Source organism: Struthio camelus, chromosome 5, assembly GCF_040807025.1.
Source record: "Struthio camelus isolate bStrCam1 chromosome 5, bStrCam1.hap1, whole genome shotgun sequence".
Taxonomy (NCBI): Eukaryota; Metazoa; Chordata; class Aves; order Struthioniformes; family Struthionidae; genus Struthio; species Struthio camelus.
In genome coordinates this window covers 30,444,490-30,472,392 of record NC_090946.1, presented here as the reverse complement: position 1 = coordinate 30,472,392, position 27,903 = coordinate 30,444,490, and the positions used below count along the sequence as shown (strand labels likewise).

Here is a 27,903-nt window from a genome sequence, read left to right as displayed (position 1 = left end):
TTAGATTTTCAGACGATGAGATTAGATAAAGTAAATGGAAGGGTGTGAGATAGAAAAGTATGTGTTAGCGGAATAAATTTATCAATGTTATGGAGAAGGTCAGTCATACAGACCTGAATAACGGCCAGTCATATACCCAGCTTTTGATCCATCCTGTCTCACTGACCCACTTTGACGCCAAGTCTGTAGAAGCTCAGGAACCCAGCGAAGAAGACATGTTTGTAGGCACCATTGCTGGGATTCTGCTTAATGTCAGGGTGTGGGGTTTTGATTTTTTTTTTTTTCAAAATATTATGATATTTGTTCAGCATGGTAAACTGAAATACTAAAAGCCAACTTGAGGCCATTACTATACCTATCGCAATTGAAATTAATTTTGAATATTGGATAAATCAAAATATTTTAAAGATAATTTTAGAATTTCTGGGTCACATTTCTTATTGGTTTCTTACTAGCTGACACCATCTTAAAGTCAATAAGAGGTGATAGTTGGGCATATTATTCTCCAGCAAAACATAGTTTCAACTGGAAGAAAACGCAGGCATGCAAGCAGAAAAGAAATTTGGGGACCAGAGCTATGGGGAGCAGGTAAACTGCATTTAGACGTGTGTGATGTTAAACATCCTCTAGAAAACTAAATTCTATGTGAAATGCAGTTCAAACTCCCATTGTTGGAGGTTAGATGGAGATTTCGCCCCCTGGCTCTGAGCAATCTGTGTTCATGCACACTTGATATCAGTATCTCAGTATGGGAGGAAAAATGTAATTACAGCTCCTGAAAGCTTTATCTCAACAAATATGCTCAACTACTTTACTTAAATGTGGATCTGCTCAAGGACTTCCTGATCTGTATAATGTGCCTGACTGTCAAATGATTTGAAGGGAAAGAATGACTTCTAGTAATGAAATATCCCTTCTGTCTGTCTTCCTATGCACTTATGGGAAACCACATTCCACTCATTTGTTTTTCTTTACTTCGAGTACACTCTTGCTGTAACACTGGTTCTGAAAACATTATTCTAGGTTTGCTAAATGTAGAGGTAAGAGTGGTTCTGTGACATTTAATCCGCTCTTGCCCGTTGAGGGAAAACACTGGTTTGCAAAAAACAACTTACAGTCAATTTCATGACAAATGTTACAAAGATCACAGCTAAAGGAAAGTTATTGCTGGCTTTGCTGTACTGGTATCCCTGAGGATGAACAATGAAGGAAGCAAACTAAGCACTTTGACTCTAGCTTCTGTGTTAATCTTAAATACACTGAAAAGTAACAACAAAAAAGCTGTTTCAAGCGATCTGCAATGTTAAAATAAATACAAGGGGAGTTAGGGTTATGTACAGGTTGCTGCACTTGAGTGCATGTGATAAATCAATCTGTGCGAGATTTGTAACATGTCTATGACACTATTTATGTTTGTATCGCTTCCTTAGGCACGCATTGAGAAGAATTCTGTATTTCAGGGAACAGGATTTTTTTTTTTTAATTTGTTTGAGGAAAAGATTGATTTCCTTTATTTGGCTGTTTTGAGGCCGTTATTCAGAAATGAGAGACAGAATGAGTCTTGAGAAAATAGCTAGGAAGCAGATGTCACCTCACGGTTCAAAAGAACATTTTCATGTACTTCTGAAATTCTGTAATACAAATGTGCTCACATGCAACCCACACGTTTGTATGGTGAAATCCTAGGTTCAGTGAAGTCAGTGGCAAGATCTAAATTGATTATCACTCCATACACTCTGTAGAAGATTTAATATCTTGAAGGGACAGTAAATTAGGGGAATTTTAATAGTCTGGGTAAAATAAATTCCTTTTGGTTTTAACAGAATTTTGTTTTAAATTGGTGCATTGTTTATTAGCCTACCTACATATATTTTATTTATTATTAGATATCACCTCTCCGGCTCATTCTGAGTAGTATCTCACTGTTCCAATATTTAATTTCAGTGGCATTCCTTGAGGAGAAAAAACTTGCTTGGCTTAGTAAGTGAGACAGAATCATCATCTTAGCTATTTGTTTTTAAGAGAGACTTTCCAAGGCTTTGTGCTTATAGGAATTTTAATTAACATTAAGTATTTACAATTAAGATTCATAAATGTTTTGATTCAAAGATAAAAGTAAAGCTTTTTTCTTCTTTTTAAGCAATCACTTATGCTGGCACATGCTTATGCACATTCATTTTGCGAGTTTCCCGCTCATGTTTCTGACCTGCTTTTTCTGAAAGATGCAATCTTCCCCTCCCTCCATTTATTTGACTTTAGAACATCTGGTTTTCCGTGTCTACACCCAGAGATAGCATATTCCAGTTTATACTTTTTCTTCCATTTAACCTTACAAACTCTGCGTGATTTCTTTTTTCCTATTTAATCTATTTGTCATATCATCTTTGCTGCTGAGCTTTGTGTAAAATATTTGTTATGAGTCAGCCCTCTCACTAGAACTGATCAGCAGCTGGGTTTCTGTTAAAATCCCACATTTCAAAAAGTTGATAAAAAGTAGTCTACTTTGTGGCTGGTCCCTGTGTAAATATCTGGAAGGGAAGCAACAAGAAACTCTGCCGCCCTTATTGCCCTCGGGTCATGCTGATGCAGGGTCTCATCCAAAGTGCTTGCAAACGCACATTCCCTTCACCTACATGATGCTGTCAAGTATTTAAGAAATGGAAAATGCCATTCTGAACATGTGACTACCACATCTAATTACTTTTCCTTGACATTATTCCTCCTGACCCAAGAAACAAAAGCCTCCACTTGACAGAAATTCACTTGTTTCCTAATGAATAAACAAGTGTGTTTACTTCTTTCTATATCTGACTCATTTCTCACATACAAAATGCTCGCCTACACAGAATTCTTTTTTTTTCAAACAGCAACCAATGTCTACTGTTAATTAGAAACCAAAAGCATGCTATTCCCAAATTCCATACAATTGTGTCAGACAGAAACAAGAAGCAAGGCTCAAAGGAAAATTTAATCAAGAGTTAATCGGTTCACATTCAAAGACATATCTTGGTTTCAGACAGTTATTCAGGAATACCTTGAGTAATTACTTTAGTAAGTTATACTCCGAAAAGAGAAATGAAGACTTAACCTTCATTAAGTGCAATATTTGTAATACAGACAATACTGTAATTTGACCTTCCCTAGTACTTTTCTTTTGTAAAAGTGTTTTATGCAACTTTGCCATCTCCTTAACCTCCAGAGGTGAACTGGCCATTGACCTAAAGTTGTCCGCATCGTGCAGGATTAACGTGGCTTTAGTTTCACCCTCTAAGCCAAATCCTGGCGTCTTCAAGTACATGGAAACTGGCTAGGCTCCTGCTCTGTTACAATCTAGACCTTTGCAAACCAGGCCTCTACTTGCTGTCTGCATATATATTCCGCTTATGTACATGTACGCACCTCAGCTCCTGATGTAGGTCTCACATACAGTTCTCTCTCTCATTGCTCCATAATTTCAATATCTGCTATCTCTTCAGATAACTGTGTGTCAGCTAAAATGGTCTCTGTGCTAGATCCCATAGTTTATGGCATAGTGTTATCAGTCATACCCTCAATTTGTCCTTGGCATTGCTAAATAGCCTTTCAGTAATTTCAAACACCCTATGTCTAAGCTCAGTGCATGTTCCTTGGCTTCTTTCAGACCTTTATAAACTGTCCAGTCTGAGCAGCTGTTTTTTTTTAATAAACCAGGATGTAACCAAAGAGCCATCTTAACTTTTCCGTGTATATACATCCACTAGAGGAAAGCTGTAGCAACAGGCAATTTTATAATGTCTTTCCCCTTAGTATTGGGTTTGTAATCCCATAACAAACTATTTTACTGACCACTGTGGTGACTAAACTTAAATGAATTTTTGTTTTCATTCCGTGTTACTGTGAGAAGGATTTGCCTCCTGCACAAACAGTAACATAGGAGCACTGTTTAGCTCAATATAAGGGTGACAAACAGAGAATTGAGCAACTTGTTAGTACTGTCCCCAAAGATACAGATTTTTAATGAGTTACACAATTCAACTTGCCTTCCTGTCAAGGAGCTAAAATTAAGAAGTTATAATCGGGTATGAATTATATGGTCAGTTAAGCACTGTTATAACTTTTTAACTGTCTTTATTAGGTGACCAGGTAATATAGGTCATACCTACAATGTATGTTAACATACAGAGCCTTTTTTTGTGAGCTCCCAAAGTCTGGTTTCACTTGAAGCACTAGGCGCTATTTTTGTGCCGCTCTGTCTTCAGCAGGATGCAGATGTCTTCAGTTCCCAGCTGCATCAACAGCCCTGTGCTGCAAATGTGACATAACACTGTTTCATAAGCGCTGTAGAGAAACAGTGCTGACTGATAAGGTAGTTTAACAGTTGTGTAAATGTTGGAAAAATAAACTGAAAATTTGTGGGCTGGAAATCTCAAACGAGGTCCAGAGATTCTCTAAAGGGAACTTGCAAATGGAATTTAAAAGGTTTGAAAAGACACAGAGTCCTAAGAGGCAAAGGTGCTCTGATTTTAGGTAAGCTTTCCCTGTGCTCCTTTTCGTAAAGATGTTACTTTTAGAGTTTTTTTGCAAGTGAAAGCAGTTGCTGAAAGGACACTTCTAGGGAAAAAAAAAAAATAGAAAGCAGCCTAAAAGTAGAAAGACTATTCATCAATTAAATATAATAAATATGAGTTTGGTGAAAGCAATAAAATTTCACTTGGGGAAATGCTTGTTTTCTAAAAGACGAGAAATCTGCACGCTCTGCACACTTGCATTCTGCAGTGTGGTTTTGTGAAGTAAAGAATTCGCTATTATTATGCATCTTTTCACAGAAATATTAGTGAGATGAAAAGGAGATTGGGAGGGCTTCTTTGTAAGAAGTAGATTTAATTAAGAAAGGACAGGGTAGATAGAGTTTTACATGTTTATCCTTAAGGGCTTTTTCAGAGAAGAAGAAAATACTTTCTGATCTGAGCAAAAGGGTCAGGTTTAGATTTTGGAAAATTATGATTCAAAGCATATTTTCAAGAATTAGATAAATTCTCATTGACTTCAGCAGGAGCTAGATCAGTCACCAAGTGAAAATGTTGTATAACAAGTGTCATTCAGTTTTATTAGATTTCTTTATGTTTCCTTTGAGACCTCCTGGTGCATATGTTAGATTGTCAGGAGTTAATAGTGTTTATGCACCTACCTCACATGGTCATTTGATTATCAATGTTTAAGTATTTAGAAGTTTCCAAACATTATACTCTAAGTATTGTTAATGAGCATTCTAGTTTTGTGGCAAAGTAATGTGTATCTGTATCCGAGCGTGTTTGCACCACCTCTCCCTTCAAAATGAACACTGGCATTTTCATGTGTATCTGGAGCAATCTTAAGAAGCCAGTTTCTATTATCACAGAAAATCCTGTGAGCAAGGGAAGAGACATACATAAATAATAAAGCCAAATAATTTTAATACCTGCAATGGCCACCTTTGCTACACAGTATTCCCAAAAAAATCAAATACATCATTAGCTTCCAAAAATTCCCGAGTCGTGCTGGCAGATGCCTGAACTGGCCAAATCACGTTGAGGAATGAATGTAGTCATTTGTTCAAGCTAACTAAGTCTCTAATCTTTTCATAAAGGTCATCAAAAAGAAGACTGATGATTTACAATTGGGCCCTGGGTCTAAAACCATTGAGCATTATGAGCATTGAGACCGCTAGCCATTTTGTAAAACTGATAAAGAATTACATGTTTCAGGTCAAATGTGAATAGTAGAAATTGAAATCTGAATAGCAGAAAAAAAAAAAAAAACCCTCTATGTAACTCTACCCCACTTCATTACTTTCTGTGCCAAATTTTCAATTTACTCTTTCCTAGTTTAGTTCTTTCTAAGGATTAAAGAAGAAGAATAAAAGAAGAATATCCTTTTCCCTTAACTAGAGAGAAGCATCAACCTCATTGTTACAAAACTTTTATTCCTGTTGGAATTCATTTTGTTTTGGCCTTTTTTGATGACGAATGGAGACAGATACAAAGTCCTTCTAATCTTGAAAAAGGAGTAGGAGACATGAGTGTATCTGTTATTAACTAATTTAGTTGTTGACAGGAATTCAGTAGGTGTCCAGAATTGGGAGAGAGAACCTTCACTTTCTTTGTGTGTGTGTGTGTGTATGTGTATATACACAGTTCCATTTCTACTGTATTGTAAAATCCATTAAAAGATTTTTTTAATGTGAAACAATAGGTAATACCTATTTAATACCTTACGGTAATCTACTATCACTTTACAAATACTAAAGAATTCCAACATTATTATTCAAGGCTAGCTATGTAATAGAAAACTGTCAAGTGTCTGGGGAGGAAAGCCAATTTGATGAAAATACAGTTATAACAATTCAAAAGCCAAGCGTTCTTCCTTGGTAAAACAGGGACTGCTACAGAAGTCTGCTGATTGCCCACTAAGCCTTACACATCTTTCGTTATGTCTTAATTTAGTTGAAGGTAAGTGGCTTCTTTAAAGAACTGTGGGTTATCTTTGAAGGTATAACAGTATCTGTGCTTGAAGACATTTTTCATACTGTATTTCATGTTTCATACTATTATCTCATTCTTGTTTCTGAAAAGGAATGCAGAAAATAAAGCACTACAAATGTGAGTGTAGTTTGTGTATCTGAAGCACTTTGGAGTTGAATAAGCTAAATGGTATCAAAATATATCACTGTGCCCTGCAATTCTTATTCGCTGTGGGATAACGTCTTTGGGCCCCAGGCACAAATCAGAATCCTGCCATAGGTGTGATGAAAGATGGCATTTGTCTCAAAGATGTTACTATGTGCAAGGTATTTTATCACTAATATCATTCTTTTATCTTTAGCACTATAATATAAAAACACTTCCTGCCTAGAAAAAGGTATAGAAATTAGTACTCAGCTCAGTTTTGCAGAAAGCCTCATATGATAGATTGTATTTAACTTCTGATGAGATAAGGATAAGCTTAAAACCACAGGACTTTCTTCTTTACCGTGACTGATGTCCTAAATGAAACTGCTGTCTGCAGAAACAAAACAGTCTGCAATCCTCTTAGCCTGATTAAGTGAAGTTATAGCCAAATATTGAAAAGGAGGAAAGCAGATATTTTTACCTGCCGTCTGCTGCTTCATACTTCCCATGTTTAGATGGGCATTGTAGGTATTTACATGTGCAAGTGATTATTTAGGTGCCTGTTGTATTTGCACATACAAATTCTGTTTGTTCTTTTGGCCTAAAACAAACTTTGAAAAAATGTCAAATGACTTAGTAAATTAAAGGAGGCTTCTGAGTTGCCTGATCTATATATACTCTATATAAAATAGTCAGAAGGCTCTTCTGCTGCCAGCCTCTATGGCTGTCTTACCTGGAAAAGCTATAAAGCTTCAGTGTATCAGCAGCCTCTGAAACTCATGCCAGCTGGAACTATGTGGCAACAATTTTTGTAGCACCTATTTAAATCAATATTTCTCTAAGGTTTTCTTTTTTTGTATGTCAGTCAACAGACACGGAGAATATGAGTGTGCTGGTGTTGCTGAAGCAGTTGGGAGCTTATTAGGTTCCTAGGTTCTACACGAAAACTGAGCTCCTTGCTCAGTGACAAACATCACTTGACATATAATAATACAGGTTATTCTGCACAGAAATGGAGGCTTAGGAAATCTGAAGAATGCCCCCATTCTGATTTATTTTCCACCAGAAATATTTACTATAAAATCAAGAATGTTTGCATTTTATTTGTTCTGGGAATATTGACTTAAACCAATGAAGCTGAGTCCTAAATCATTTATAATATATCTTTCCAGGCCCTTTCTTTGTTTATATGACATAGCGTGAGCTGCTCAGAACTGTAAGTCATTTTGTTTCAATAAACAGGACAGATACCTGTTAGTGTGTTTGATACAGCCCATGATCTAACATTAATATAAAATTCTTCGTAATTTAGAGAAGTGTTAATTATAAAAATCAGCTCTGAGGTAGCTAGAAATATTATGACAAGCAATTACCGTGAGCTCTTGACATCTTTTTTTCAAGCAGAGCTTCATTATAATGCATTTTCCATCTAAGTGAGATTTATTTAGTGTGATTTACTACATATAATCCCTAAAGATGAGCTGGAAATGTTAATCCAGCGAGTTGGTTATTTTCTATATCATTATCATGGTGTCTACAGAGAGGGGAAGCGCAGGCTCCTTTACTGGGGTTTTGGAACTACAACACAAAAACTCTGAGGAAGTCCTTAAAAAATATTTGATACAACCAATATGTAATATATGGAGGGATAGAAGTTGCATCATTTGGAACTTTTAAAACCAGCAGACATAGCGCAAAACAGTTTTGCATAATCCTATGTTACAAGAAGGTTAGACAAAATGTAATGTAATGAGGGATGACAAAGAAAAATGAGGAGTGCATTCTTCCTGTTTTTCAGGTGGGAAAATATTTTTTTTCTTAATATAATAGGGTCATATGGTAATTCAGGTTGGAGGGGACCAATACAATGTTGTCTGCCAAAATGCATGGTAGTATACTGTAAGTAGTTTTCTTCAGCATGGATGAATAATTAATATCTGGAATTTGCTACAGAATTTGCACTTTTTCAGATTTGCAGAGTTGTGGTTTAAGTTGAATTTCCTAGACATGCACTTAAGTGATTTTTTAATACATTTAAAATGAGATTTACGTTTTGCTAAACTCAGACTTTTCTACAAGAAGACATTAACACACACCAATTCAATGACAAAAGGAGAATGAAAGCCAGGAAAAATATTTTCAGGGAAGCTTTCTAGCTTTCCAAGTGGAAGTTGTTTTCCTTCCATATACTCCTGGGAATTTCTTCCATGATCCCTTGTGCCCTCTTCCCTCAAACTGTCCTCGTTCTTGAGATATTACTATCACTGCTCTTCCTTAGCATCTCAGCCTAACAAGATCCTGTTTCTTTTCGGTCTTCTGCATCCCTTAAGTTTACATTAGCACTATCGTTCTCTTTGGATAATATAATGTTAGCATTTGCTTCTATTCAAGACATATATGGGTGGGAGGGAGAGAGAGAAATACTGTATCTTCCCACTCATCTGCTGTTATGCCTTATGTGTATTTGCACCTCTGCTTGGTAATTCCTAGTAACTTGTCTTACATCCTATGGGTGAACTCTATGTATGTAGCAACGGTAATGTCTCATATAAAATATATGTTACACTGGCTGAAAACTTTTAAAAATAGCAGCCTATCCAAATGTGGTGTTTAAATCTGATGGTATTGCAGGTATTGCTATACATTTTGTGATGAATTGTAGAGGTGAATTTGCATAATCTCTGCTAACAAGGTATTTTTAATGTCTGCAACTATGTGGCTTGCAGCAATTAATCAGCAGACAATTACGCATTGCTAGCATTTTCAGGTCACTGACTTCTCAGGGAAGTGAAAAAATCCATATAGCAATGATTACCTACATATTTTGAAAATTCACTTCCCCATATCTTTAGAAAACTCAGTGTAAATACCTAGTACAGGCCTGGACTAGAAATGAGTACACTCTCGCTTTGATAACACATTCATGATAATGGAAATAGGAAGTTGCTAAACCATGGGCAGCAATGCAGCTCCTCATTTTCCTTTGTCCAGTATCCTTGCGCTATTCAAGTCATGCCTCCTCAAACTGCATGGCGCAAGTAGGAATCCTAACCCAAATGTGCTAATAGCCAGCCTCATCAGCAGCCAGCCGTTCTCAGCACGTGCTACCCAGCTGTGCACAGTTTCCCTCAATTTATCCTGTATCAGAGTACCGGATCAGTGCTCATTCAGCTCTCCTCAGTGTCCTCTTCTTGACGAGCCACCAGTCATCACCTGTTTAAACAGAGTATTAGCATTACCTGTTAACATTAACTTTTGTATATTGTGGTGGGTGTCAGGGATGTTGAACTAATACTGTTGGCTGAAGGTCACAGTTTCTTTTGGACCTTCTGTGAAGGCAAACAGCTAGACGGACTGCTCTGCACATTGCCACTCTTTCATAGAGTCTTTCTCAGGGCCCCATGAGGCTAGGCCTGGCTCCAGAGTAAGTGATAAATGTGAGAATTTTAAGTGGCAAACTTCAAGTGGACCCAGGTGACTGCAAAGCATTAAAATTGCAGGGGACTTTGCGGGCTGACCCTGATGGCTTAGTGCTTTACCATTAACAGTATTTTGCCCAGAGCAGGAATAAAAATTGTAACGCTTGACCACATGCCTTGTTTTCTGATGCAATGGCCTTGTTGGTAGCTCAAGTCCCGAAATTATACCTTTTCCTCTTTCATATAGATATGCACACCAAAATCCAAGAAGAGGTAATGTTCTGTCAGCCAGATAGACAGCCCCAGGTTGCAAGTTCTCTACTCCTTCTTCAGGTGCCACATTAGGACAATGCTGAGGAAGACCACAGGCACTTGTACAGGAGAGATGTCCTACTCCATCAAGATGTCCCCATGAGCTGTGCCCTGTGGAATAAGTTCTCACTACTCTACACTGTTGTATTCTAGATACAGAGTCAGAGACTCCCTGTGGAAGGCTGGTAGCACAGGTCTGGGTCCAGGTCCTGGTCTGGGTTTTGTACCCTCTCTCACATTCTTGTTACTGAGAATAACTAGTGAACAATGCTGACATTTTGGAAAGATTTTGTTTTGTTTAGACAAGAGGGTAGATCACCCAAGTGGATGGTACAGACAAGCTGGAGCAGAATGATCCTTAGCATCAGCTGCAGTTGCAGCAAAGTCATGAAGCAGAAGAGCCGTGTCCAAGTGCACTACATGTGTGCTGCTGTGCGACAGTTGTACTTATTGCAGGCCCACAAGCCTGCATGGAGGTACGGATGAGGTGTTCCAGCTTGCTATGGGTAGGGTGCTGACATAGTAATGTGATATCTCTTGAATAACGCAGGGCTTTCCTCAGTGTTAACCTGTGTCAGGTCTCTGGAGGTCAGTGTGAAAATACAGTATTCTAGAAGCCCATTTTATGATGTACTTCTGAACACCTCTCTAAATGGCTCATAATCAGTAAAAACTAAATGGAAGGTACTCAATCATTATCTTTCACAATATCACTATTTTTTCACTGTTAAAGTGCAAATTTTTCTTTGCACAGCCATTGGTGTGATGCACTGTGTTATTTTGACAAACGCTTTTGGATTTTATAGTCGATATACTCTCAGTATGTAGCCTACATCATTTCTGAAGTTGGCCTAAAATCACACCAACTGACTCCAGACTATGCTTTGCTTTAGGTTGCTGAATTTGGCTTTCAGAGCCCAGCCCAGGTTCCATTAAAGTCGGTAGGATTCTTTCCCTTGGCTTTTACAGGACTTGGCTGAGATCCAAAGTGTGTAATTCCTGCTCTCCTCTCCCCCCCTCCCCAGATATTCTTAAAGAAAGTTGTAATATAATCTGAAGAATAACCATATTGAGCCAGGTTTTCAGTTCCTATAAAACAACAGATTTCTTCAAGTCAGTAAAACTATGCTCACTTACATGAGCTAAGATACGGCCTAATATCTCTTTAATAAGCCATAAAGCTCTCTATGAACTCATTTATGTGAAAGTCAGAACCACTTAAACTCCATTACATTTTGATTCTGAAGTCCTGTGTAATGACAGCTAAGTTCATCTAACTTTCGTGAAACATTTTTCATGTTATCTCATGATATAACCTTAATGCATACCAAAACACTCCATAATTTCTCCCTCTGTGATGCTATTGTCTGGTACTCTGTTTTCTCTCATATTTTCACTTAACCACGGATTCTACTGTTCTAATTTAAAGACAAATTCTAGAGAAAACAGCTCTTGTGACAGCCCTACTTCATAGTTAACAGAAATAATGATTTATGTCAGCTGTAAACAAATGTTGGATTTTATTTTACCTGAAGGGTTTTCTCAGTTTTGATTGGCTGCGTAGCACTGTGAAAATACATGAATGTCATGAATTAATTTTCCACTGATTACTGACTAATAAACTTTGTTTATGTCATATCCAAACCTTTTTTTTCACAAAGTTCTTCCTGCAATGGAAAAGCTGAATTGAGTGGATTATAAAATCTCAAAATTTTGATCTTCAGCTGAAATATGTTGGGGTGGAAACTGCTTTTTTAGTTAGAAAGTAGACTATGTCATATATATTTTATTAGTTTTTAATTTTTTTTTTAGAGCTCCTTTGTACTTCCGTGAATCTGAAGCAATTTTGAAGCTGGCAGAATTATTCTAGATTTGTGCTGGTGTTAGTGAAATCAAAATGCAGCTATAGGAGTATAATGGTGCTTTTGTGCCACAGCACAGCATGAACAAATGACCAAATTTAGGCTGTAGGAAAACCCAGTCTATATAAAAAGCAAGCATTCAATGAATTTTGTATTATAATAATACAAAAAAGAGAGGAAAGACGGAAGACGTATATTTAACCTGAGCATCAGGAAATAACATACCAGCAGGAGGTTTTATTTGTCTGTGCAGTAGTCCCGAAGGGTAGTTGAACCCAATATGCTTTTTACAAACTTTCCATACCTACCTCTTAATCAAAAGCCCAGATACGAGCTGCTGGTGGAATGCGAACCCCTCTGTGACAATATGGAGGAGCTACGGTACTGCAGCAACAGTGAACTCCTTCCCACGGCAGCATGTCATGTTGTAAAGGGGCCAAAAGTAGCCTTTAAAGTGCTTTTACTTCAAAAGTTTTGGGGCATTTCTCAAATACTTTTTTAGGCATTTAAAGAGGAGAAAGCTGCTAAATAAAACTCTGTAAACTCTGTTGTCTCAAGCCTGTGTCACCATTTGAACTGCAGTTTTCAAACTTGATGTAAAAAACATTTACTTTTTTTGTGATATATTGTGCAGACTAAAGACTTGATTCAAATCTCATACCATTGAAGTCTGATCATACCGCTGTAAGTTCAAAATGAAGTCCTGAAACTAAAGAACAGAGCTTGAGAGGAAAAGGTATGATTGATGAAGATGCCAGTCTGATTCTGCTTTCATACCAATGTAAATCTAGAGAAAAACTTCACTGTGTATGGCGGAGAAGCTAACTTTCCTACTGCACGCAGCATACAGTCATAGTATTTGAGAGATGTTAAGTGAACTCAGAGTATTTGACTATGCCCTCAGTTATTTAGGATGGATCAGAATTAACTTCATTTTTCACTATCTATAAAACCAAATTGACTTCCTACAGTGTATATAAAAAGCCAAAATGTTGAAACAATAATTTTCTTCACGTAAAAACCTTTTAAAGGGAAAATTTTCAAACATGATTTCATCTGCAGCTGCTTATTTGAATGGAGAGTTTGATTCATTTTAAACTTATCCTAATTTTCAAACTTCAGAAAGTTCTACCAATACTAGTTGTATTAATTCCTATGCTTTTTTCACTCCAACCGAATCCGTCTACCTCATGTAACAAAAGTCAAACCATACATTTTTCAGGTTTTTTTTTTTTGAAAACTAAAATTGTTGCATTTTATTATCTAGGATTTTGTTTGTTTGGTTTTTTTTTTTTTTGTTTTATTGTCTATACTTCATGTACTAATCTAAATTGCTCTATGTTACAAAAAGTTTATGTGACGCATAAGTCTCAGAGCTGTCAACCTTCAGGGGAATTTCAGATGTGTAGAATAATCCATATATACATCACAGCCATAAATTCAAATGTCATTATCCAGACTATGATAAATACATTCTGGCATTCATACATTCTGTCTGAGGATGTCTGCATGGAGGTGGAGCTTTTACAAGGCAAATTTTTAATTTCTTGAGCTATGGCTAAAAGATGTTTGCCATTTCATGAGATGCATTAATCAAAGCATTTTTCACTACCTGAATTACAATGTGGCTTTCATAGAAAATGCTATTTTATGATACTCAGCTGGTATTTATTTTACCGTTCTGAGTGGAAAACTGGATGAGAGAAATTGCCAACTGAAATCACAGGTGCAGACATTAGAGAAGTTACATGTTTACTTTGTGAAAGATTTTATTTGAGTTTAGGCAGAAATTGGGTGTGGATCTTGAGGATATGTATTTTAGAGATAGGTACCTAATTTAGCGGTTCGATCCTTATGTCCTAAGTAGTTGTGTTCATGTACCTAAGTCCTACATACTGGCTTTAGGTTAGCTGCATACCTGGATAACTTAAGATTGCTTTATGGGTCAGGCCCCAGTGTTTCTGGAATAAAGACAGCAAGCATAAACAGTGGTGAAACTTCCCACTAATAACAACCTGGAGACCTTTCTTGTACTTTCATTTACAATTCAACGTAAATTCACGTATCTCCAAACGGTTCAGGGTATTTTATTTCTTACGTCCCTCATTAGACTGCTTTAGTTACAATATACGTCAGCAATGTTAATTTGTTAAAACAAATGGTACTTCATTTTCTTAAATAACTTTTGGATATTTTAGGAGACAGAGGAGATTGTGCTGGTTGTTTGCCATTCACTAGTCCTTTTATATGGATCCCTTTCCTATAGGGAAAAGGCAGTTTCAAGACATACAAAATGGTGTCTTTACTAACAAGGTTTCAAGAAATTCATCTGAAAAACATCTCCAGGTTCCCTAACATGTTTATACGAAGCACATGAAGAACAGCATCACTCACTGCTATGGGAAAACATATAGCAATGTTTACATAAAATATGAAAATCTTTAGTTTTAAGTACTACCTCATTTTCTTACAGTTTCTATTAGTTTACTTAGTTATTAAACTGAAGTACAAATAATTCTGGTTTTTTCCTTTCCTTCTGTGGTAAAGCAGATTGCTAACAGGTATCTGTGGTCTCGTAATTAAAGTAAGCACAATTTTTCCAACAGAAGTGTGATTTTCCAGTGAATGGTTCACCTTCAAGATTTCATATTTTGTTCTGTATATGTAATTCCAGATGCTGCACAACAAACACGTGATGGTTCGTGTTGGAGGAGGATGGGAGACTTTTGCAGGTTACTTGCTGAAGCACGACCCATGCCGAATGTTGCAGATCTCACGAGTAGATGGAAAAACTTCTCCAATCCAGAGCAAGTCTCCAACCCTCAGGGACATGAATCCAGACAATTATCTTGTTGTTTCTGCCCATTACAAAACCAAGAAGGAGATAAAGTGAAATATGCTTCTCATGTGATTGGGACTTTATGTATGTAGGTCCAAATTATTTTCTCAAGTGTAGTAAATTTAGTTTATGCTTTAAAAGGACTTCAGAAAATTTAAGACAGACTGAAAATGGCAACCCATTTTGAAGATCTTTGAATTGTAGAACTATTTATTTCTAGTACTGTACCTTTTATAGCAAATTACCCTTGATAGGCTAATTACTACAATCAGATAAGAAACAGACATATATTTTTAGCCAAATTATTACTCTTTAATATGTGAATGTATACTTAGAATTACATAAAGGAGTGGATCATGTTAACGGAAGAAAATACACAGTACAATATATTAGTATGAAACTCTTATGACATTGAATCCTTGACTGTTAGGCTAGTTGAAAAATATCTATGCAGGTAGAAAATGAGTATTTGTGGAAATTATTTGGTAATGCCTCCTCAAATGAAATCAAAATTGTCTATTTTTATGGGTTGCAAGATTTTCTTAAGCAAGAGAAGAAAATATGAAAAGAATTATTATTGCATGCCAAGCAATTTCCCAAACTGAGCACTTAACAAAAAGCCCAAGAAAATAACCCCTTTATACTCTCTATAGCTAAAGACAATGCTAAGTGCCAGATCTGTATGTAGAGCCTTCCTGATTTTTACACATTTGCCCAATATAGAACCAAAGGGAAGTCGAGAGGTTGCCCCTTCCTCTATCAGACAATAGAGGTGGCCAGTTGTCCCAGCAGGGTGAGGCGCTGCAACCCATGACGGAAGCAGTGAAAGCTGCACAGCCTTCCTTTCACCGGGTGGGAGCTTCAGAAGACGCTAGTCCTTCCTGCATCAGAAAACACTACACTGTTCTTGAATCTGAGCTTTTTCTTCCTCCTTTTTCTAATTCAGTTAGTCATGCCAAATGTAAAATATTCATTACCCTGTCAGTAGAGTGATTCACATTCTTGTAAATCATTCACACACCTCTAAAATAGCTAAAGGCATATTGGGGCTTGGTTCATAATTGTGGCTACTTTTCTTTGTCTATATTTGGTAATTTATGTGCTTTGTAACGTCCTAGAAAAAGCATTTTATAGGATTATTTGACTGACTGTATAAATTTGAGCAGAACTCAGTTGTTTCATTAGCAATGAAATAAACAGAATTTTTTTAAAATACTCATACATATTGAAAGTCTTATTTATTATTTGTAATCTATATTCTTGCACTTTGCTGCTACTGGCTGGATGCCTACAATATAGGACTACTTACTAACTTGATAGTAAGGGAAACAGCAAACAGTGCAGGTGTTCATTTACTACGGATAGCACAGAAAATAGCTGGATTTGTTCAAAATCAAATTTCCCTTGTAGGGAAAACAGGAAAGATTTGAAAATGTTCTTGAAATAATTTTTAAAAGTAGTAGTTGGTATTTTTCCAGGATGTTTGTTTGTTTACAAATTTAATTTTAAAACATATCTCTAAGATCAGCTCTTGTGGTCTTTAAAATTAAAGGCAAAATTTCTATTGACCATAGCAAAATAGGTCCACGACTAATCCTTCATGCTGGATGTAGCCTTGGCCTTATTAAAATCAGCTTGTTTTATCTCACTTAAGTGGAACCATCCTTCCTCAGTGCCCATAAATATCTGCTAAATATAAACAGTACACAGTTGCCTGGTGCACAGTACTAAGTAGCAGTATATAATTCCAAAAATATTTCTTAGAAAGAAAAATGGTAGCCTTTCATTCTTATTTTGAGAAATTTTCTAGGAAGATTAAATATATACTTTAGCAGTAAATCCTTTGAAACACCATAGAAAGACCCAGTTCTCCTAGAAGCAACGTATGCAGCCCTTATAGGAGGGTAGAAGAGAACGTAAACACCATTAGTGTAAAAATGCAGCACAGCTGAAAAAATTGTTTTCTTAATATATGCACTAAGAGATCTGTTGTCAAATGAACAGAGAACAAAAAAAATCACTTGTGCAACTGTCAGATGTTCATTTTGAAATAACGGTTACTCTTTTAAACTTAAATAGAAGCATAAATAGTTGTTACCTTTCCATCAATAAAGATTAAGGTTTCGCCTTTAAAATATTTAAAGATGTTTACATGTTAATAAATCAAGAGCAGACACTAATAATTATAAAAAAGTATTCCTGATTTTATTTTAATATTAAACTTCAAATATATTACACAAATAACCCTGGTAAACCTAAACCAAGATCTTTAACATGAACTGTGTTTTATACATTTGGACAGGAGCTTTCAGAATTCTTTTTTGGGTGCTTGTTAAAATCACATTGAAGTACTTCCTGGTTTCTCAGTCAGGTCCAAAATGGGAGATCTATAAAAGACAACTTAAGGTAATGCCCGCTTGCCACCTAGTTAGAGTAAAAAGCTTGCAGGTGGAGCTTATAAGGTTGCTAGAAAGGGAAGTGATTGTATTTGCTGCACCTGGTATAGGTGTGTATGGCAAAGAAGAAGATAAAACAGGAGCATCCAAAAAACTGTAACTTGGGAGGGAAGGGCTGGAATATCTTATTTGGAAGGTAGGTGTAGATTATTAGGTAGGTGGTGTTCTTTCAGTGTGATAGACCCTGTAGAGACATAAAAGTTAAGGGATTTATTGTGAGTCAGTCCTGCTCAGAGGAGTTCAGAGCCTGAGACTTGAATTACAAAGCCTGAAACAATAGCTGAGTGGCAAAATCTTGCTTAAAGAAGTGTGGTCCTTGCTGCTTGTTGGAGTGATAAGGACAGAATGGAGTCCTTCATGTAGAAAGGATGTGGAGAGGGGAAAAAAAAAAAAAACAAAACTTGTATGAGCAACTAGGGATAGCAGATGATATTTGAAGTTTCTAAGCTGTAATGTATGATATTCAGGTATCTGGTGTAGACTCCTAGGTGGCTGAACTGAATGGCAGAAAACCAACAGGGAAGACCTGCAGCTCCCAAATGAGAGAGGTGTCTGCTGAGACTGTAAAATAGTTTCTTGTTAGGAGGGCAGGTGATGAGATGTTGAAATGTTGAACTAGCCATAGAAGATACCTGGAAGAGTGCATTGAGGTGATTTTTAGCCTCCTTCAACACTGTATGACTCAACTGACTGTGAGTATTGGGGAGGATGGAAGCTGCACAAAATTCATCTGCTACAAGCAGCAGAGGAATCTCTCCTGAAGTTCTAGTTGCATCACAGAAAAAGCAATAGGGATGCTCTTGCTGGCTGCAAATAACTGTGCTGAAAACTCAAGATGGTTAAAGTTAACTTATGTAAGACCACTTTTTAAAATTATTAGTATTGTGTAATGTCAAATGTCACCACGCTGGAAGCAACTAAGAATTAGTTTGAAAACCTAATTGTGACATTTGTCATTGCTCATTACAGCAGGTATCTTCTGTCACCTGTCTGTTCATGCATTAGCTAGAGGTTTTTTTTTCCAAGCCGGATAATCTATATAACAAATTTTTTTTCTTATCTTTATTACAGTGAAATTACTCCTTTATTTATTCCACCTTTTTTTCCAACAGCAATTTGGAGAGGGTATCTAAAATCTATGTAAACTAGTTCAAGGGCTGTTGGCTGATGATTAAAATATAGAGGTGTCAATATGTGTGTGGGAAGGTATAGCAAGTTTGTTATAACTTAAGATCCAACACTGAATTCATTATGTGTCTTCATTTTAGATGAAGGAGATGAGCTGTTTGCCACACCATGGCATTACAGAAGCATCTGTTAGGGAAGCTGATAAGGGTTTTGTTCTTTACGAGCTTAAATTCGGTACTGTCTTGTTGGCTGCTACCATGCAGTGATTGCTAATAGTGAAGTACAGGATTTTCTTCTTTGCTTTGTCTCTCCTACTTCTTAGCCTGTGGGTATGCTGAGAATCTAAAGTAAGGTGAAACACACATGTTGGATCATGCATTTATGGGGCCAGAGAGGTTCTTCCATTCCAGTCAAACTGCTGGCACTGCTTCTTCCTGATGAGCTGTGTCCCAACTACTTAGTCTGTCACTATGCCAACTCCACATGCTGAAGTCATCTGTTTTCCTCAGAGCCCACTGTGCTGCAGTGTTTCTACACTACTGCTACTGGAGGACACAACTTCTGTGTCCTCCCAAACCTCTGGAAGTTCTGCCCCAAACACTTTCTCTCTGGCATAATCCATCTATTTTAATGCAGCGGAGTAGCAATCTGTTTCATTTTCCAACTATTGCTACAGCAAAGATTATACTGTTCTAGTCACTGCAAGTCAGTCCTTTCGTTTCAGCTTATGAGCACTGTGCTTTAACTTCTATGAGTTTTTCCAAGTGTTCTGCAAGAAACTGAAAATGCTTTCAGGAGAGGTGTAGTCATACCGCTGTAAAGCGAACAAAATGCCAACCACTTACACTAATCTACTCAAACGTGTCTTAACAGTCTCTAAAGTGAAGTAAACGCTTTCCCTTGGACGAAATACGGACAAAATTCCTACTGTGTTTAATATCTTAGTACAGCACAGATTTGTATGTGGGTGGTAAGGGAGGGGACGTGTTTATTTCTACAGATACAGTGCAGCTCTAATCCAGGTAGCTTTAAGCTTTACCATTTAATGATACTCTTCAAGCAACTATCATTTGTACGCTACTGAACTGCAGTCTGTTCTGCTTTCACTCTGAACTGAAATTAATTTTACAAAACTTAGTAGCAAAAAAGCTTATGAGAACAAGAGGTGTTTTTATTAACTCATCATTCCCCTCATTTTAACTCAGTTTAGAGTGTGGTCACCCAAACTGTTATATCAACATGATGTAGGAATCTCTTTAAAACCAGCTTTATCAACCAGTGACTTGTATTATACAATCCTCTGGAGTGTTTTATCAGCTGGAGGAATAAACTTGATATTCAGGACTAGGACTCTTAAGAAGCAGACATAACTGCTTTTTTTCTTAAATGAGGGAGAAAGAAGCATTATTTTCTTCTACAGTAACTCTGAATTGTAAGAATCACCTTTTTAACACAAGGGTCACTCAATCTGAAGAGATTCAGATCCACATTCCCACCTTCCAGGAAAGCTGCTAAGCAGAGGGCCACAAGCATGCCAACCCTCTTGCGAGATTAACAGAGCCAGAAGACTAGCACTCTGGGTGAATTCAGATACGGTGGTAATCTTTTAACTAAGCGCAGAGCACCTTTACTGGTGACAGCGCTTGAAGCAGAACAAAACAAGCTTCCCTTGGGCTACCTACTGAGGATGGGCAGCACAGTATGACTGCTTCATGGTGGAAGTTCCTCTCATCTTGACAACATCAAAACTTCAATGGGTGGCTTAGTAACTCTGACTTATTTGACTAGGTTATATCAATGGTATGTCTTCATGGCATTAGTCCAAGCACAGAGTTAGGTCAGTTACTTCAGCTGGGTCAGTTGGCCAGCTTTCATACGGAAGGAGCTTGGAGGAGAAAACAACTTTGCAGCTAATGATCTCATGCAAGCTGATGGCAAACCAAGTTATTTCTCCCTTTGGTTTTGTGGGAGGAGGAGGAGGGAGAGCAAAAAAAAAAAAAAAAAGTATTAGTTTGGAATATCTCAAGTGACAAACCCCAGAAGATAGGTGGAACTTAAATGATATGTCTTTGTAGGACACCTGCTGTGACATACGTTGGACTGAAATCCACATCCCAAAATAATATTTAGTGCATTTTATTACATTTCAATGCATTTTCATTAGATTCAAAAAAAATAAAAAATCACTAAGACCAATTAATACAGTGAAGAGAACAAGTACTAACAATCAAGTGAAACTGAAGGTATTCAGCTACCAAGGGAACAGTTATTTTTAGCCCTAACACTTATATACTAATATTGAAAAGTCTCCCTTCTCAACTGAATTAGGAATGCCAGGCCAGGAAACTAGTTGTGTCAGGACTGGGCTCCTAACAGTGTGAGTCGCTATTTAGGGAGGTAAAAAAGAAACATTTAGCTTTTTTAAAAAACAAACAAACAAAAGAACCAACAACACGTGTTATAGCCCAAACTAGGTCAAGAATGGGGTCAGTGACATACTAAGGCCAAACATAACGCCCTCTCAGGGAAGATAAGAGCTAGATTCCTAGTGTTGATCATGCTGCAACAAACTTCCCTCATCTATTACAGCAGTAGCTTGAGGCCACTGGTTTGGAAGTCTAGTTATAACACCATAGTTTAGCTAGCTGTAAATAATCAAAGGCAGTTTCACATTTGGGAAAGGGATTATGGACATTCCTGGATGTAGAAAAAAGCAACAGAGCTTCTGGCATTTGGCAAATATTACTGTACTGTAAGAAACCCACCCAGATAGTACAGAAACTTTAGGAAATCAACCATCCAAGAGATGATGTAATAGGTCTCTTGCTTTTTGTTTTTTCAAAATCCTCAAAAGTGCAGCACTGCCCCCTTGTGTTACAAAGAAGAAAAACGAAGAGCATTTTTAATTTAGTGTTTAACTTCCAGTATACACTATAAATACTTAAAGACTCAAAAGAAATTCACATCAGAAAATGAGGAGAACAATAGTTAGACTCAATAAAACAGTGTTCTTAGTATGAGTGTACAGGGTTTACAAAGGATGCTTTTTTAAATAGTGTCACAAAATGCTTCCATTTATAACAGCCATCATTAATCTTTCTTTTAAAAAAGGCACTAAATCCATAAGCAGTTCAAAAATCATTAGGAAACTGAAGAGAAATGCTGTCATCCATATATTTGAATACCTAGTCAAGAAAAACTTTCTGTATGAAGACAGAAGTTTTAACTGCACAGCTTGAAATAAACATCAAAAACAAGCGGTCACCTGAACTGTGCCTAAGCTGGTCAAAGACAGACATCAACTGACAAGACGGCATACACTGACTGACTACAGGTAAGGAGGTCACTTCTGCATGAGAACGCTTATCTCACTGCCTTGCTGAGGAAGCAATAAAACATGCACATCAAACGAAAAACAAAAATTGGCCAAAACTCCATGTTCAGAGGCTTGAGTCCTTAGCTTTCTTAGTAAACGCTTCCACCGTCTGCCCTGCTACAATGGCAAAGTACTGTTGAGTCTTCATACAAAAGCCACAAACAGCAAAAGCCATGTGAAAAGTGCTGCTCAGCTGCAGAAACTGGCAAGTTATTGGCAGTAAACATCAATCCTCTTCTGCTCAGAAGTCATACTCTTTACCCAACCTGCCACTAAAGGGAAAAAAACAAAACAAAAAACCACACGGTTATGCAGAGGCAGAAAAAAAACCCCAAACACACCAAATGGTTGTGTAAAGACAACCAACTCCCCAGCCTATCATAGTTCAGCTGTCATATTCAACAACTGATGGAGGTTCAGCCCACGAGCCATAGCTTATACAAACTCCCTTCCCAGAGTCAAACAGAGCAGGGAGGGGAAATGATTAAGGCCTTATGAAGCCTGTATCTAAACTGGATGCGTGCACTGTCCTGAGGAGATTCTGCTTCTCAATTAAATCGCCACCTGGCCTTCTGAGACAAAGTTTACTTTAGGGAAGGAGTAGCAGGAGTAGTAGAAAGGTTCATCAGTACACATGTCAACACTGCAGGGCTTTTGTGAGGAGATTTATACATGAAATCCAAAGCTATGCAGCTCCTTAGTTCAAACATTCTCTCCTCACTCGAAGCTTATAGAAAATCTCAACTAGTAGTAAAAAGGGGCGCTGAGTACAGGTCAACTCGATGAGGAGGATCCCCAGTGCTGCCAGTATGATAAAACTGGAGAGATTTGGATGCACTGCTGATGCAGGAATCGGAGAGAAAGAAAAACTGGAAGCTCTCTGCCATCCTTATGTCCTAGAAATGAAATCTCACTGAAAACACTGTGATGAAAACACGCTTCCATTTCCATTCCTTTTGGTTCTTCCTTGGGTTACCAGTTTTGCAGATGATATATATCAACATTATATTCACTAAGAAAATGCCACTTTATTAAGACAGTTGTATCATATTAACTTGTTTCTCTTTTAAACTTACTCTCAATCCTCCTCCTTCTCCTCCTGAACCTGAAGCTGCAATTCTTTTCTCTAGTTCTTCTTGCTTCTTTTTCTTTTGCTCTACAGAATAAACATTCTTAATACCGCGAGAGGAAGCCTGGGAAAAAATACATTTGAGGAAGACCAGTTAATTATTTTTTGGACAGAAACAAAACTGGAAGTTTTGTTGGCAACACCACTTTGTGAATTTTTGTTTTTGAGATAAATTTGAAACAGTAACTCAAGCTACTGTTGTGTAAAACTGGGCCTTTCAGGATATTTTTTTCATACTGTAAACTCTTGGTTCTGTAGCTATGTGAGGGTGTTTTTAATTTTATATTACTACTATATCCAGGTGAACATACTTTAACACAGTTAAGTGCACCTGGTTCACAGTCCAGATTTTGAGCCAGAACTTCCCATCCCAAAAGCCCCCCAAATTTTTATACTGTTTTTTTCCAGTGTTAGGGGTTCCCCATTCTTGTCCTTAAAAACAGAGCTAACCGGGAAAAGATGATTCAGGCAGTTAGGATTTCCAAGAACCCAAGCTGTTCCGTGATCTCATCACTTCTCCATCCTCTTATCAAACGGCTGCCTGGAGGTAGGACACATCTGATAGAAACTGTAGTGAGGTTTTCTATTCTAACATTGAATAAGTGGATGAGAGAAGGTCACAAACTCTGCAGAGTTACTAGAGAAATCAATGGGAATTTTACATGCATGAGAAAAAAAATGGTCCCATTATTATTGCTAACCTAGGCTGTGAGAAACCCAAGGTTAAATCCTGGTCTGTGACAAATATCCTAAGTGATGATCTACCCTTCAAACTCCATATGCATGTGTGGATAGCAGCACTGTGTCCTGTAGAAGTGCTCAAATGAGCAACCTATTAACTGACTGCTACCATGGGAAAACAGAAATGCCATCACTTGAAATCCAAGGCACTGATGATGAGCACAATTCACCTTACACTACTAAGATAAAACTTATCAATGAACAGTAAATTACTTAGACCCCATAATTTCTAGTTTTTAGGCGTTCTGAGTGAGCAAGGTAACCAGACACACTCTACAGCACACCAAAAAGGAAGTTCATGCTGAACAGAGAGTAGTTAAGAAGCATGCACAGGAGAACACTAAGCAAAGAAAGACATCTGGTATACTACCTTTCCCCTCCCAATGAGGAAACCGAATTAGGCTGCTGGCAAGCTATTTCTGTTACTCAACGTTCAGAGGCCAAAACTCTCTCAAAGACAGTCCTGAAAAGTTTCGGTAGATGCTTACCTCTTTGTCTTTAAAGGAAAAAAAAAGTAAGAGAGAGAGTAATACTTATCTCTTTAGTAGCTTAATGGCTACCACAGAGCTTCAAAACCATCCATACATTGCTTCAGATTTCCTTCCTCCCAGGAAAGGGTTTTAGCAACTTAAGATCTAGATGAGGACACTCCACTTTTACACACTTCTCAGGAAGTGTATTTTAAATAGCTATTCTTAAAAAAAAAAACTTTGAGATTTAAGGAAATTACATATGGAATGCTTTTAATAAGTAGCCTGATACAAAGCTAAGTGTTTTTACAGGACTCCGAGGTGTCACTCAGCTGTTGCTACAGCCATTAGAACCAGATCAATGTGTTCCTCATCAATAATGATGAATTTTTTATTTGACATATAAAATCACTAACACTCATACAAATAACTCTTCACAGTTCAGCTGTATTTCTTTAAGATTTATTTTCTGCTGGTTTTCGATTTTGTATGTTAAAAACTTTTTTTAGAGAAGGCTGGAAAGGAAGAAACAGGCTAAGGCACTTGCTTCAAATGTGATGAATTTCCCTCTTCTAACTGTCATTTCTTTTCTCCTAGAACATTTGCATCCTACCTTTTCTAACTTTAAGGATATTGAAGTAGCTAAAGCTTAGAAACCTTAAAAAAAGAACAAGTTCGTATACTCCTTTGTCTTTACTGAGATTGGATCCAAAAAACTTGCTCAATTGTTTCTATACTAAGAAATGGAACTTACAAGTGCCCACAATCTGCATTTGTAAAAGTATTAAAATGCATTACCACTTGAAATTACCAACAAAACAATTGTATGAGAAATATTTAAAAGTAGAGTTGTGTATCTCTTGTTTTCAGGTCTTATCAAAAAAGAACGGTAAACTTACTCTTCAATGCTTAGATTGTTTTCTAACTATTGTAAACCTTTTTCCACCAAAACAAGCTCAACTGTCTTGCAATGATATTCAAATACCTCACTTTGAAAATCTATGGCAAATAAATACATAAATACAGGTCCAATATTAGTACTTTGAAAATATTTAATGATCTCTTGCCTACAATCCATGCATACTATCAACCTGCGTTCCTGCAAGTCTTCACTATTTTCCACATAAGCTAGTTGTTACCTAAGCATATTCTGACTAAATGGCATTTTAACAAACATTACCTCCATCTGTCTCTTTTCGGCAGCTTCTGCTAGCTGTCTTCTTTTTATTTCCTAAATAAAAAGTGAAAGACAGTGAAATTCTTCAATAAATAGTCTGCACATTTTTTATGAAGTCTGAATTTTTAAATGACTCAGATCTGTTCTTAAATACTCAGAACTGTAACGTGAACTGTCAGAAAATGCCATCCTTAAGTCAATAAACATCATCTTTCCCTCCATTACCAGTCTGTAAGAACAAAATGTTTTTAATGACTAATATGCTGCAAGAGTAGCTGCTGACTTATCTGCAGTCAACCCCCACCAGCAGTCTGTATTATGCTGTCTGTACAACGCCTTCACTCCAAAAAATTCAAGCTGCAAAGAGAAGGGGGCATGACGCATGAAACTTCTGGTGTATGAGAAAAGAAAAGGCAGAGCTTTCAGGGTGAAGCTGCTTTGTGTTCTTCTTCCACCCGATAAAAATCTCAGGGGAGGGGTTCAAATACGTGGAAACTGGTAACTATTCCCATTTTGTTTACGGAGCAACTACAGCCAGGTTTGTGACTGTGCAGGGCAGACGTCGCTACCCGCGAGCAAATCAGAAGCAAGCATCGCTGCCGAGGAGCTGAAGTGCGTTTCCCCCCCGCCCCCCCCTTTCCAGTTAAGATCAGCGCCATCCCGTCCTCGGTTACAGCCCGAGCCCTATTTACACTAAATCCCCGGGGCCCTGCACAGCAAGCGAGAGGAGAGGCAGCTCGGGAGCGAAGGCGGTGGCAGGCCGCGAGGTGCGAGGCCGCTGCCTGCCGCCGAGGCCAGCCACTTGCGCGGGCCTGTTCCCCTTTTACTGGCGATCCCTCCAGCACTCCTTCTGGGGCGCACAACACACAAAAACAAACAAACCCTGAGCCACAGAAGCCGTTAACGTAGGGTGACGGGCGAGGCCGCCCCCACACCGATACCGACACCGCAGCGGCGGCGCCTGCGCACTGGGCCGAGGCGGGCGGCTGCCGGCCTCCATTTTGGTCGGGCGCGCAGCGCAGCCCCCCGCCCCCGGCCGCTTCCGCCGGCGGAAATGGCGGCTAGAGCCGCGGGAGGGGGCTCGTCGCCCCGCTTTCCCAATGGGGAGCGGCGCGCCTGAAAACCGCGGGGCGCCGTGTGGATCGCGGGTGGGAGCGGGGAAAGGGCGCTGCTCCTGCGGCCCCGCACTCACCGGGTCGGGCGTCTCCACCACGTCCTTGACGGCGCCGCCCATGCAGGGCAGGCAGAGCCCCATGGTGGGCGCCGCCGCGGGCCGCGCTGGCGCAGGCGGCGGTTGGGGAGGAGGCGGCGGCAGCCCCGCCCGCGGCTTGCGCCTGCCGCTGCGCTGCGCTCGGCTGGGCTCCGGCAGGGCCCGCCCCGCCCCGCCGCGGCCGGGAGGGGCGCCCCGAGGCGGCGGCGGCGGCGGCGTCGGGGGCGGGCAGGGCCGGGCCGGGCCGCGGGGTGTCCGCCGGGGTTAGGCGTTAGGGAGGCAGCCTGCGGGTGAGAGGAAAGCGGGGGGGGGGTTAGACGTCCTGAAAGCCGGACGAGGCCTTAATGCGATGGGTAACAAGTACATCAGGGAAATCGAGGTGGGGACAGATTGGGGATAGCTGAAATAAAAAGCATTTTTTGTGCTGGTGTCTTCTAATGCTTTTTTTTTTTTTTTCTTCTCGTGAGCTATAAGCACCCAAGAAGACGGTTTTCACGTATGCAGTTGAGATATGGGACACTTAGGGTGACAGGGAATAGTAAGGAGCGGGTCGCCAGAGGGGAACACACCACACCCGGTTTGTACCTGGCTGCCGCTGACATGGATGAATAACCTGATAAGAGGGGTTAGACAAAGACAACTACAGTAGCTTTGTATCTTATCTGTTGTTAACAGTTTATTCTGGAAAGTTGCAGAGGCAAGTTTGCCCCAGCTGCATTGCAGTTACAAAACTGAGGATTTGGTCATGTACCACATGAAGAGAGCTACCAGAACAGAACCATAACCCCCTGCCCGTCAGTTGCCGCTACGGTAAAGATTTGGTAACGATCAGTGAGTGACGTTGCTGTTTAAACAAATTTGGGTAATGCCAGAAATGGGAAATGTTTCCTGTTAAAGATACTTGCTTTCATATAAATGTTGAAAGCATGAGCTTCCATTACAAGGGGCAGGGTCATTGACCTTGTGCATTACTTTCTGTTCAGTTGTCACTTGAATTGATAAAGCAAAACAGAAGAAACTGTCAGAAAAGGGCTGTGAGTTTCTGTGAATGGAAGTGTTCCAAAAGGCTCTCAAAATTACCGAGTAAGGGTATATGTAAGCTGAACCAGCCAGAGGAGATTGTGCTAGAACGTCTTTTTCAGCCGTAATTCTAGGTAA

At 38.7% G+C, this 27,903-nt stretch overlaps 2 protein-coding genes across 10 annotated transcripts in view; one reads left to right on the top strand and one right to left on the bottom strand.

The window, feature by feature from the left end:
* Window positions 1-17,251, top strand: part of GAS2 (growth arrest specific 2) — a 102,997-nt gene extending 85,746 nt beyond the window's left edge. For all 8 annotated transcript variants that reach the window (XM_068945338.1, XM_068945336.1, XM_068945332.1 and 5 more), the window contains one exon: window positions 14,894-17,251. In XM_068945338.1, coding sequence (XP_068801439.1) covers window positions 14,894-15,112 — 219 coding nt within the window. In that variant the 3' untranslated portion in view covers window positions 15,113-17,251. The remainder of the gene's footprint in view (window positions 1-14,893) is intronic.
* Window positions 14,288-26,918, bottom strand: SVIP (small VCP interacting protein). Of its 2 annotated transcripts, none has more exons than XM_068945340.1 (4): window positions 26,728-26,911; window positions 25,539-25,589; window positions 23,095-23,211; window positions 14,288-15,077 (listed from the first exon to the last, which is right to left on the bottom strand). In XM_068945340.1, the coding sequence occupies exons 1-4, from the start codon at window positions 26,788-26,790 to the stop codon at window positions 15,042-15,044; spliced, it is 267 nt and encodes an 88-aa protein (XP_068801441.1). In that variant the 5' UTR covers window positions 26,791-26,911; the 3' UTR covers window positions 14,288-15,041. The 2 variants fall into 2 exon arrangements, with proteins under 2 accessions (XP_068801441.1, XP_068801442.1); XM_068945341.1 differs by lacking the exon at window positions 14,288-15,077 and adding an exon at window positions 20,763-22,290 and having other exon boundaries at window positions 26,728-26,918.
* Window positions 26,919-27,903: the final 985 nt, after the last annotated feature.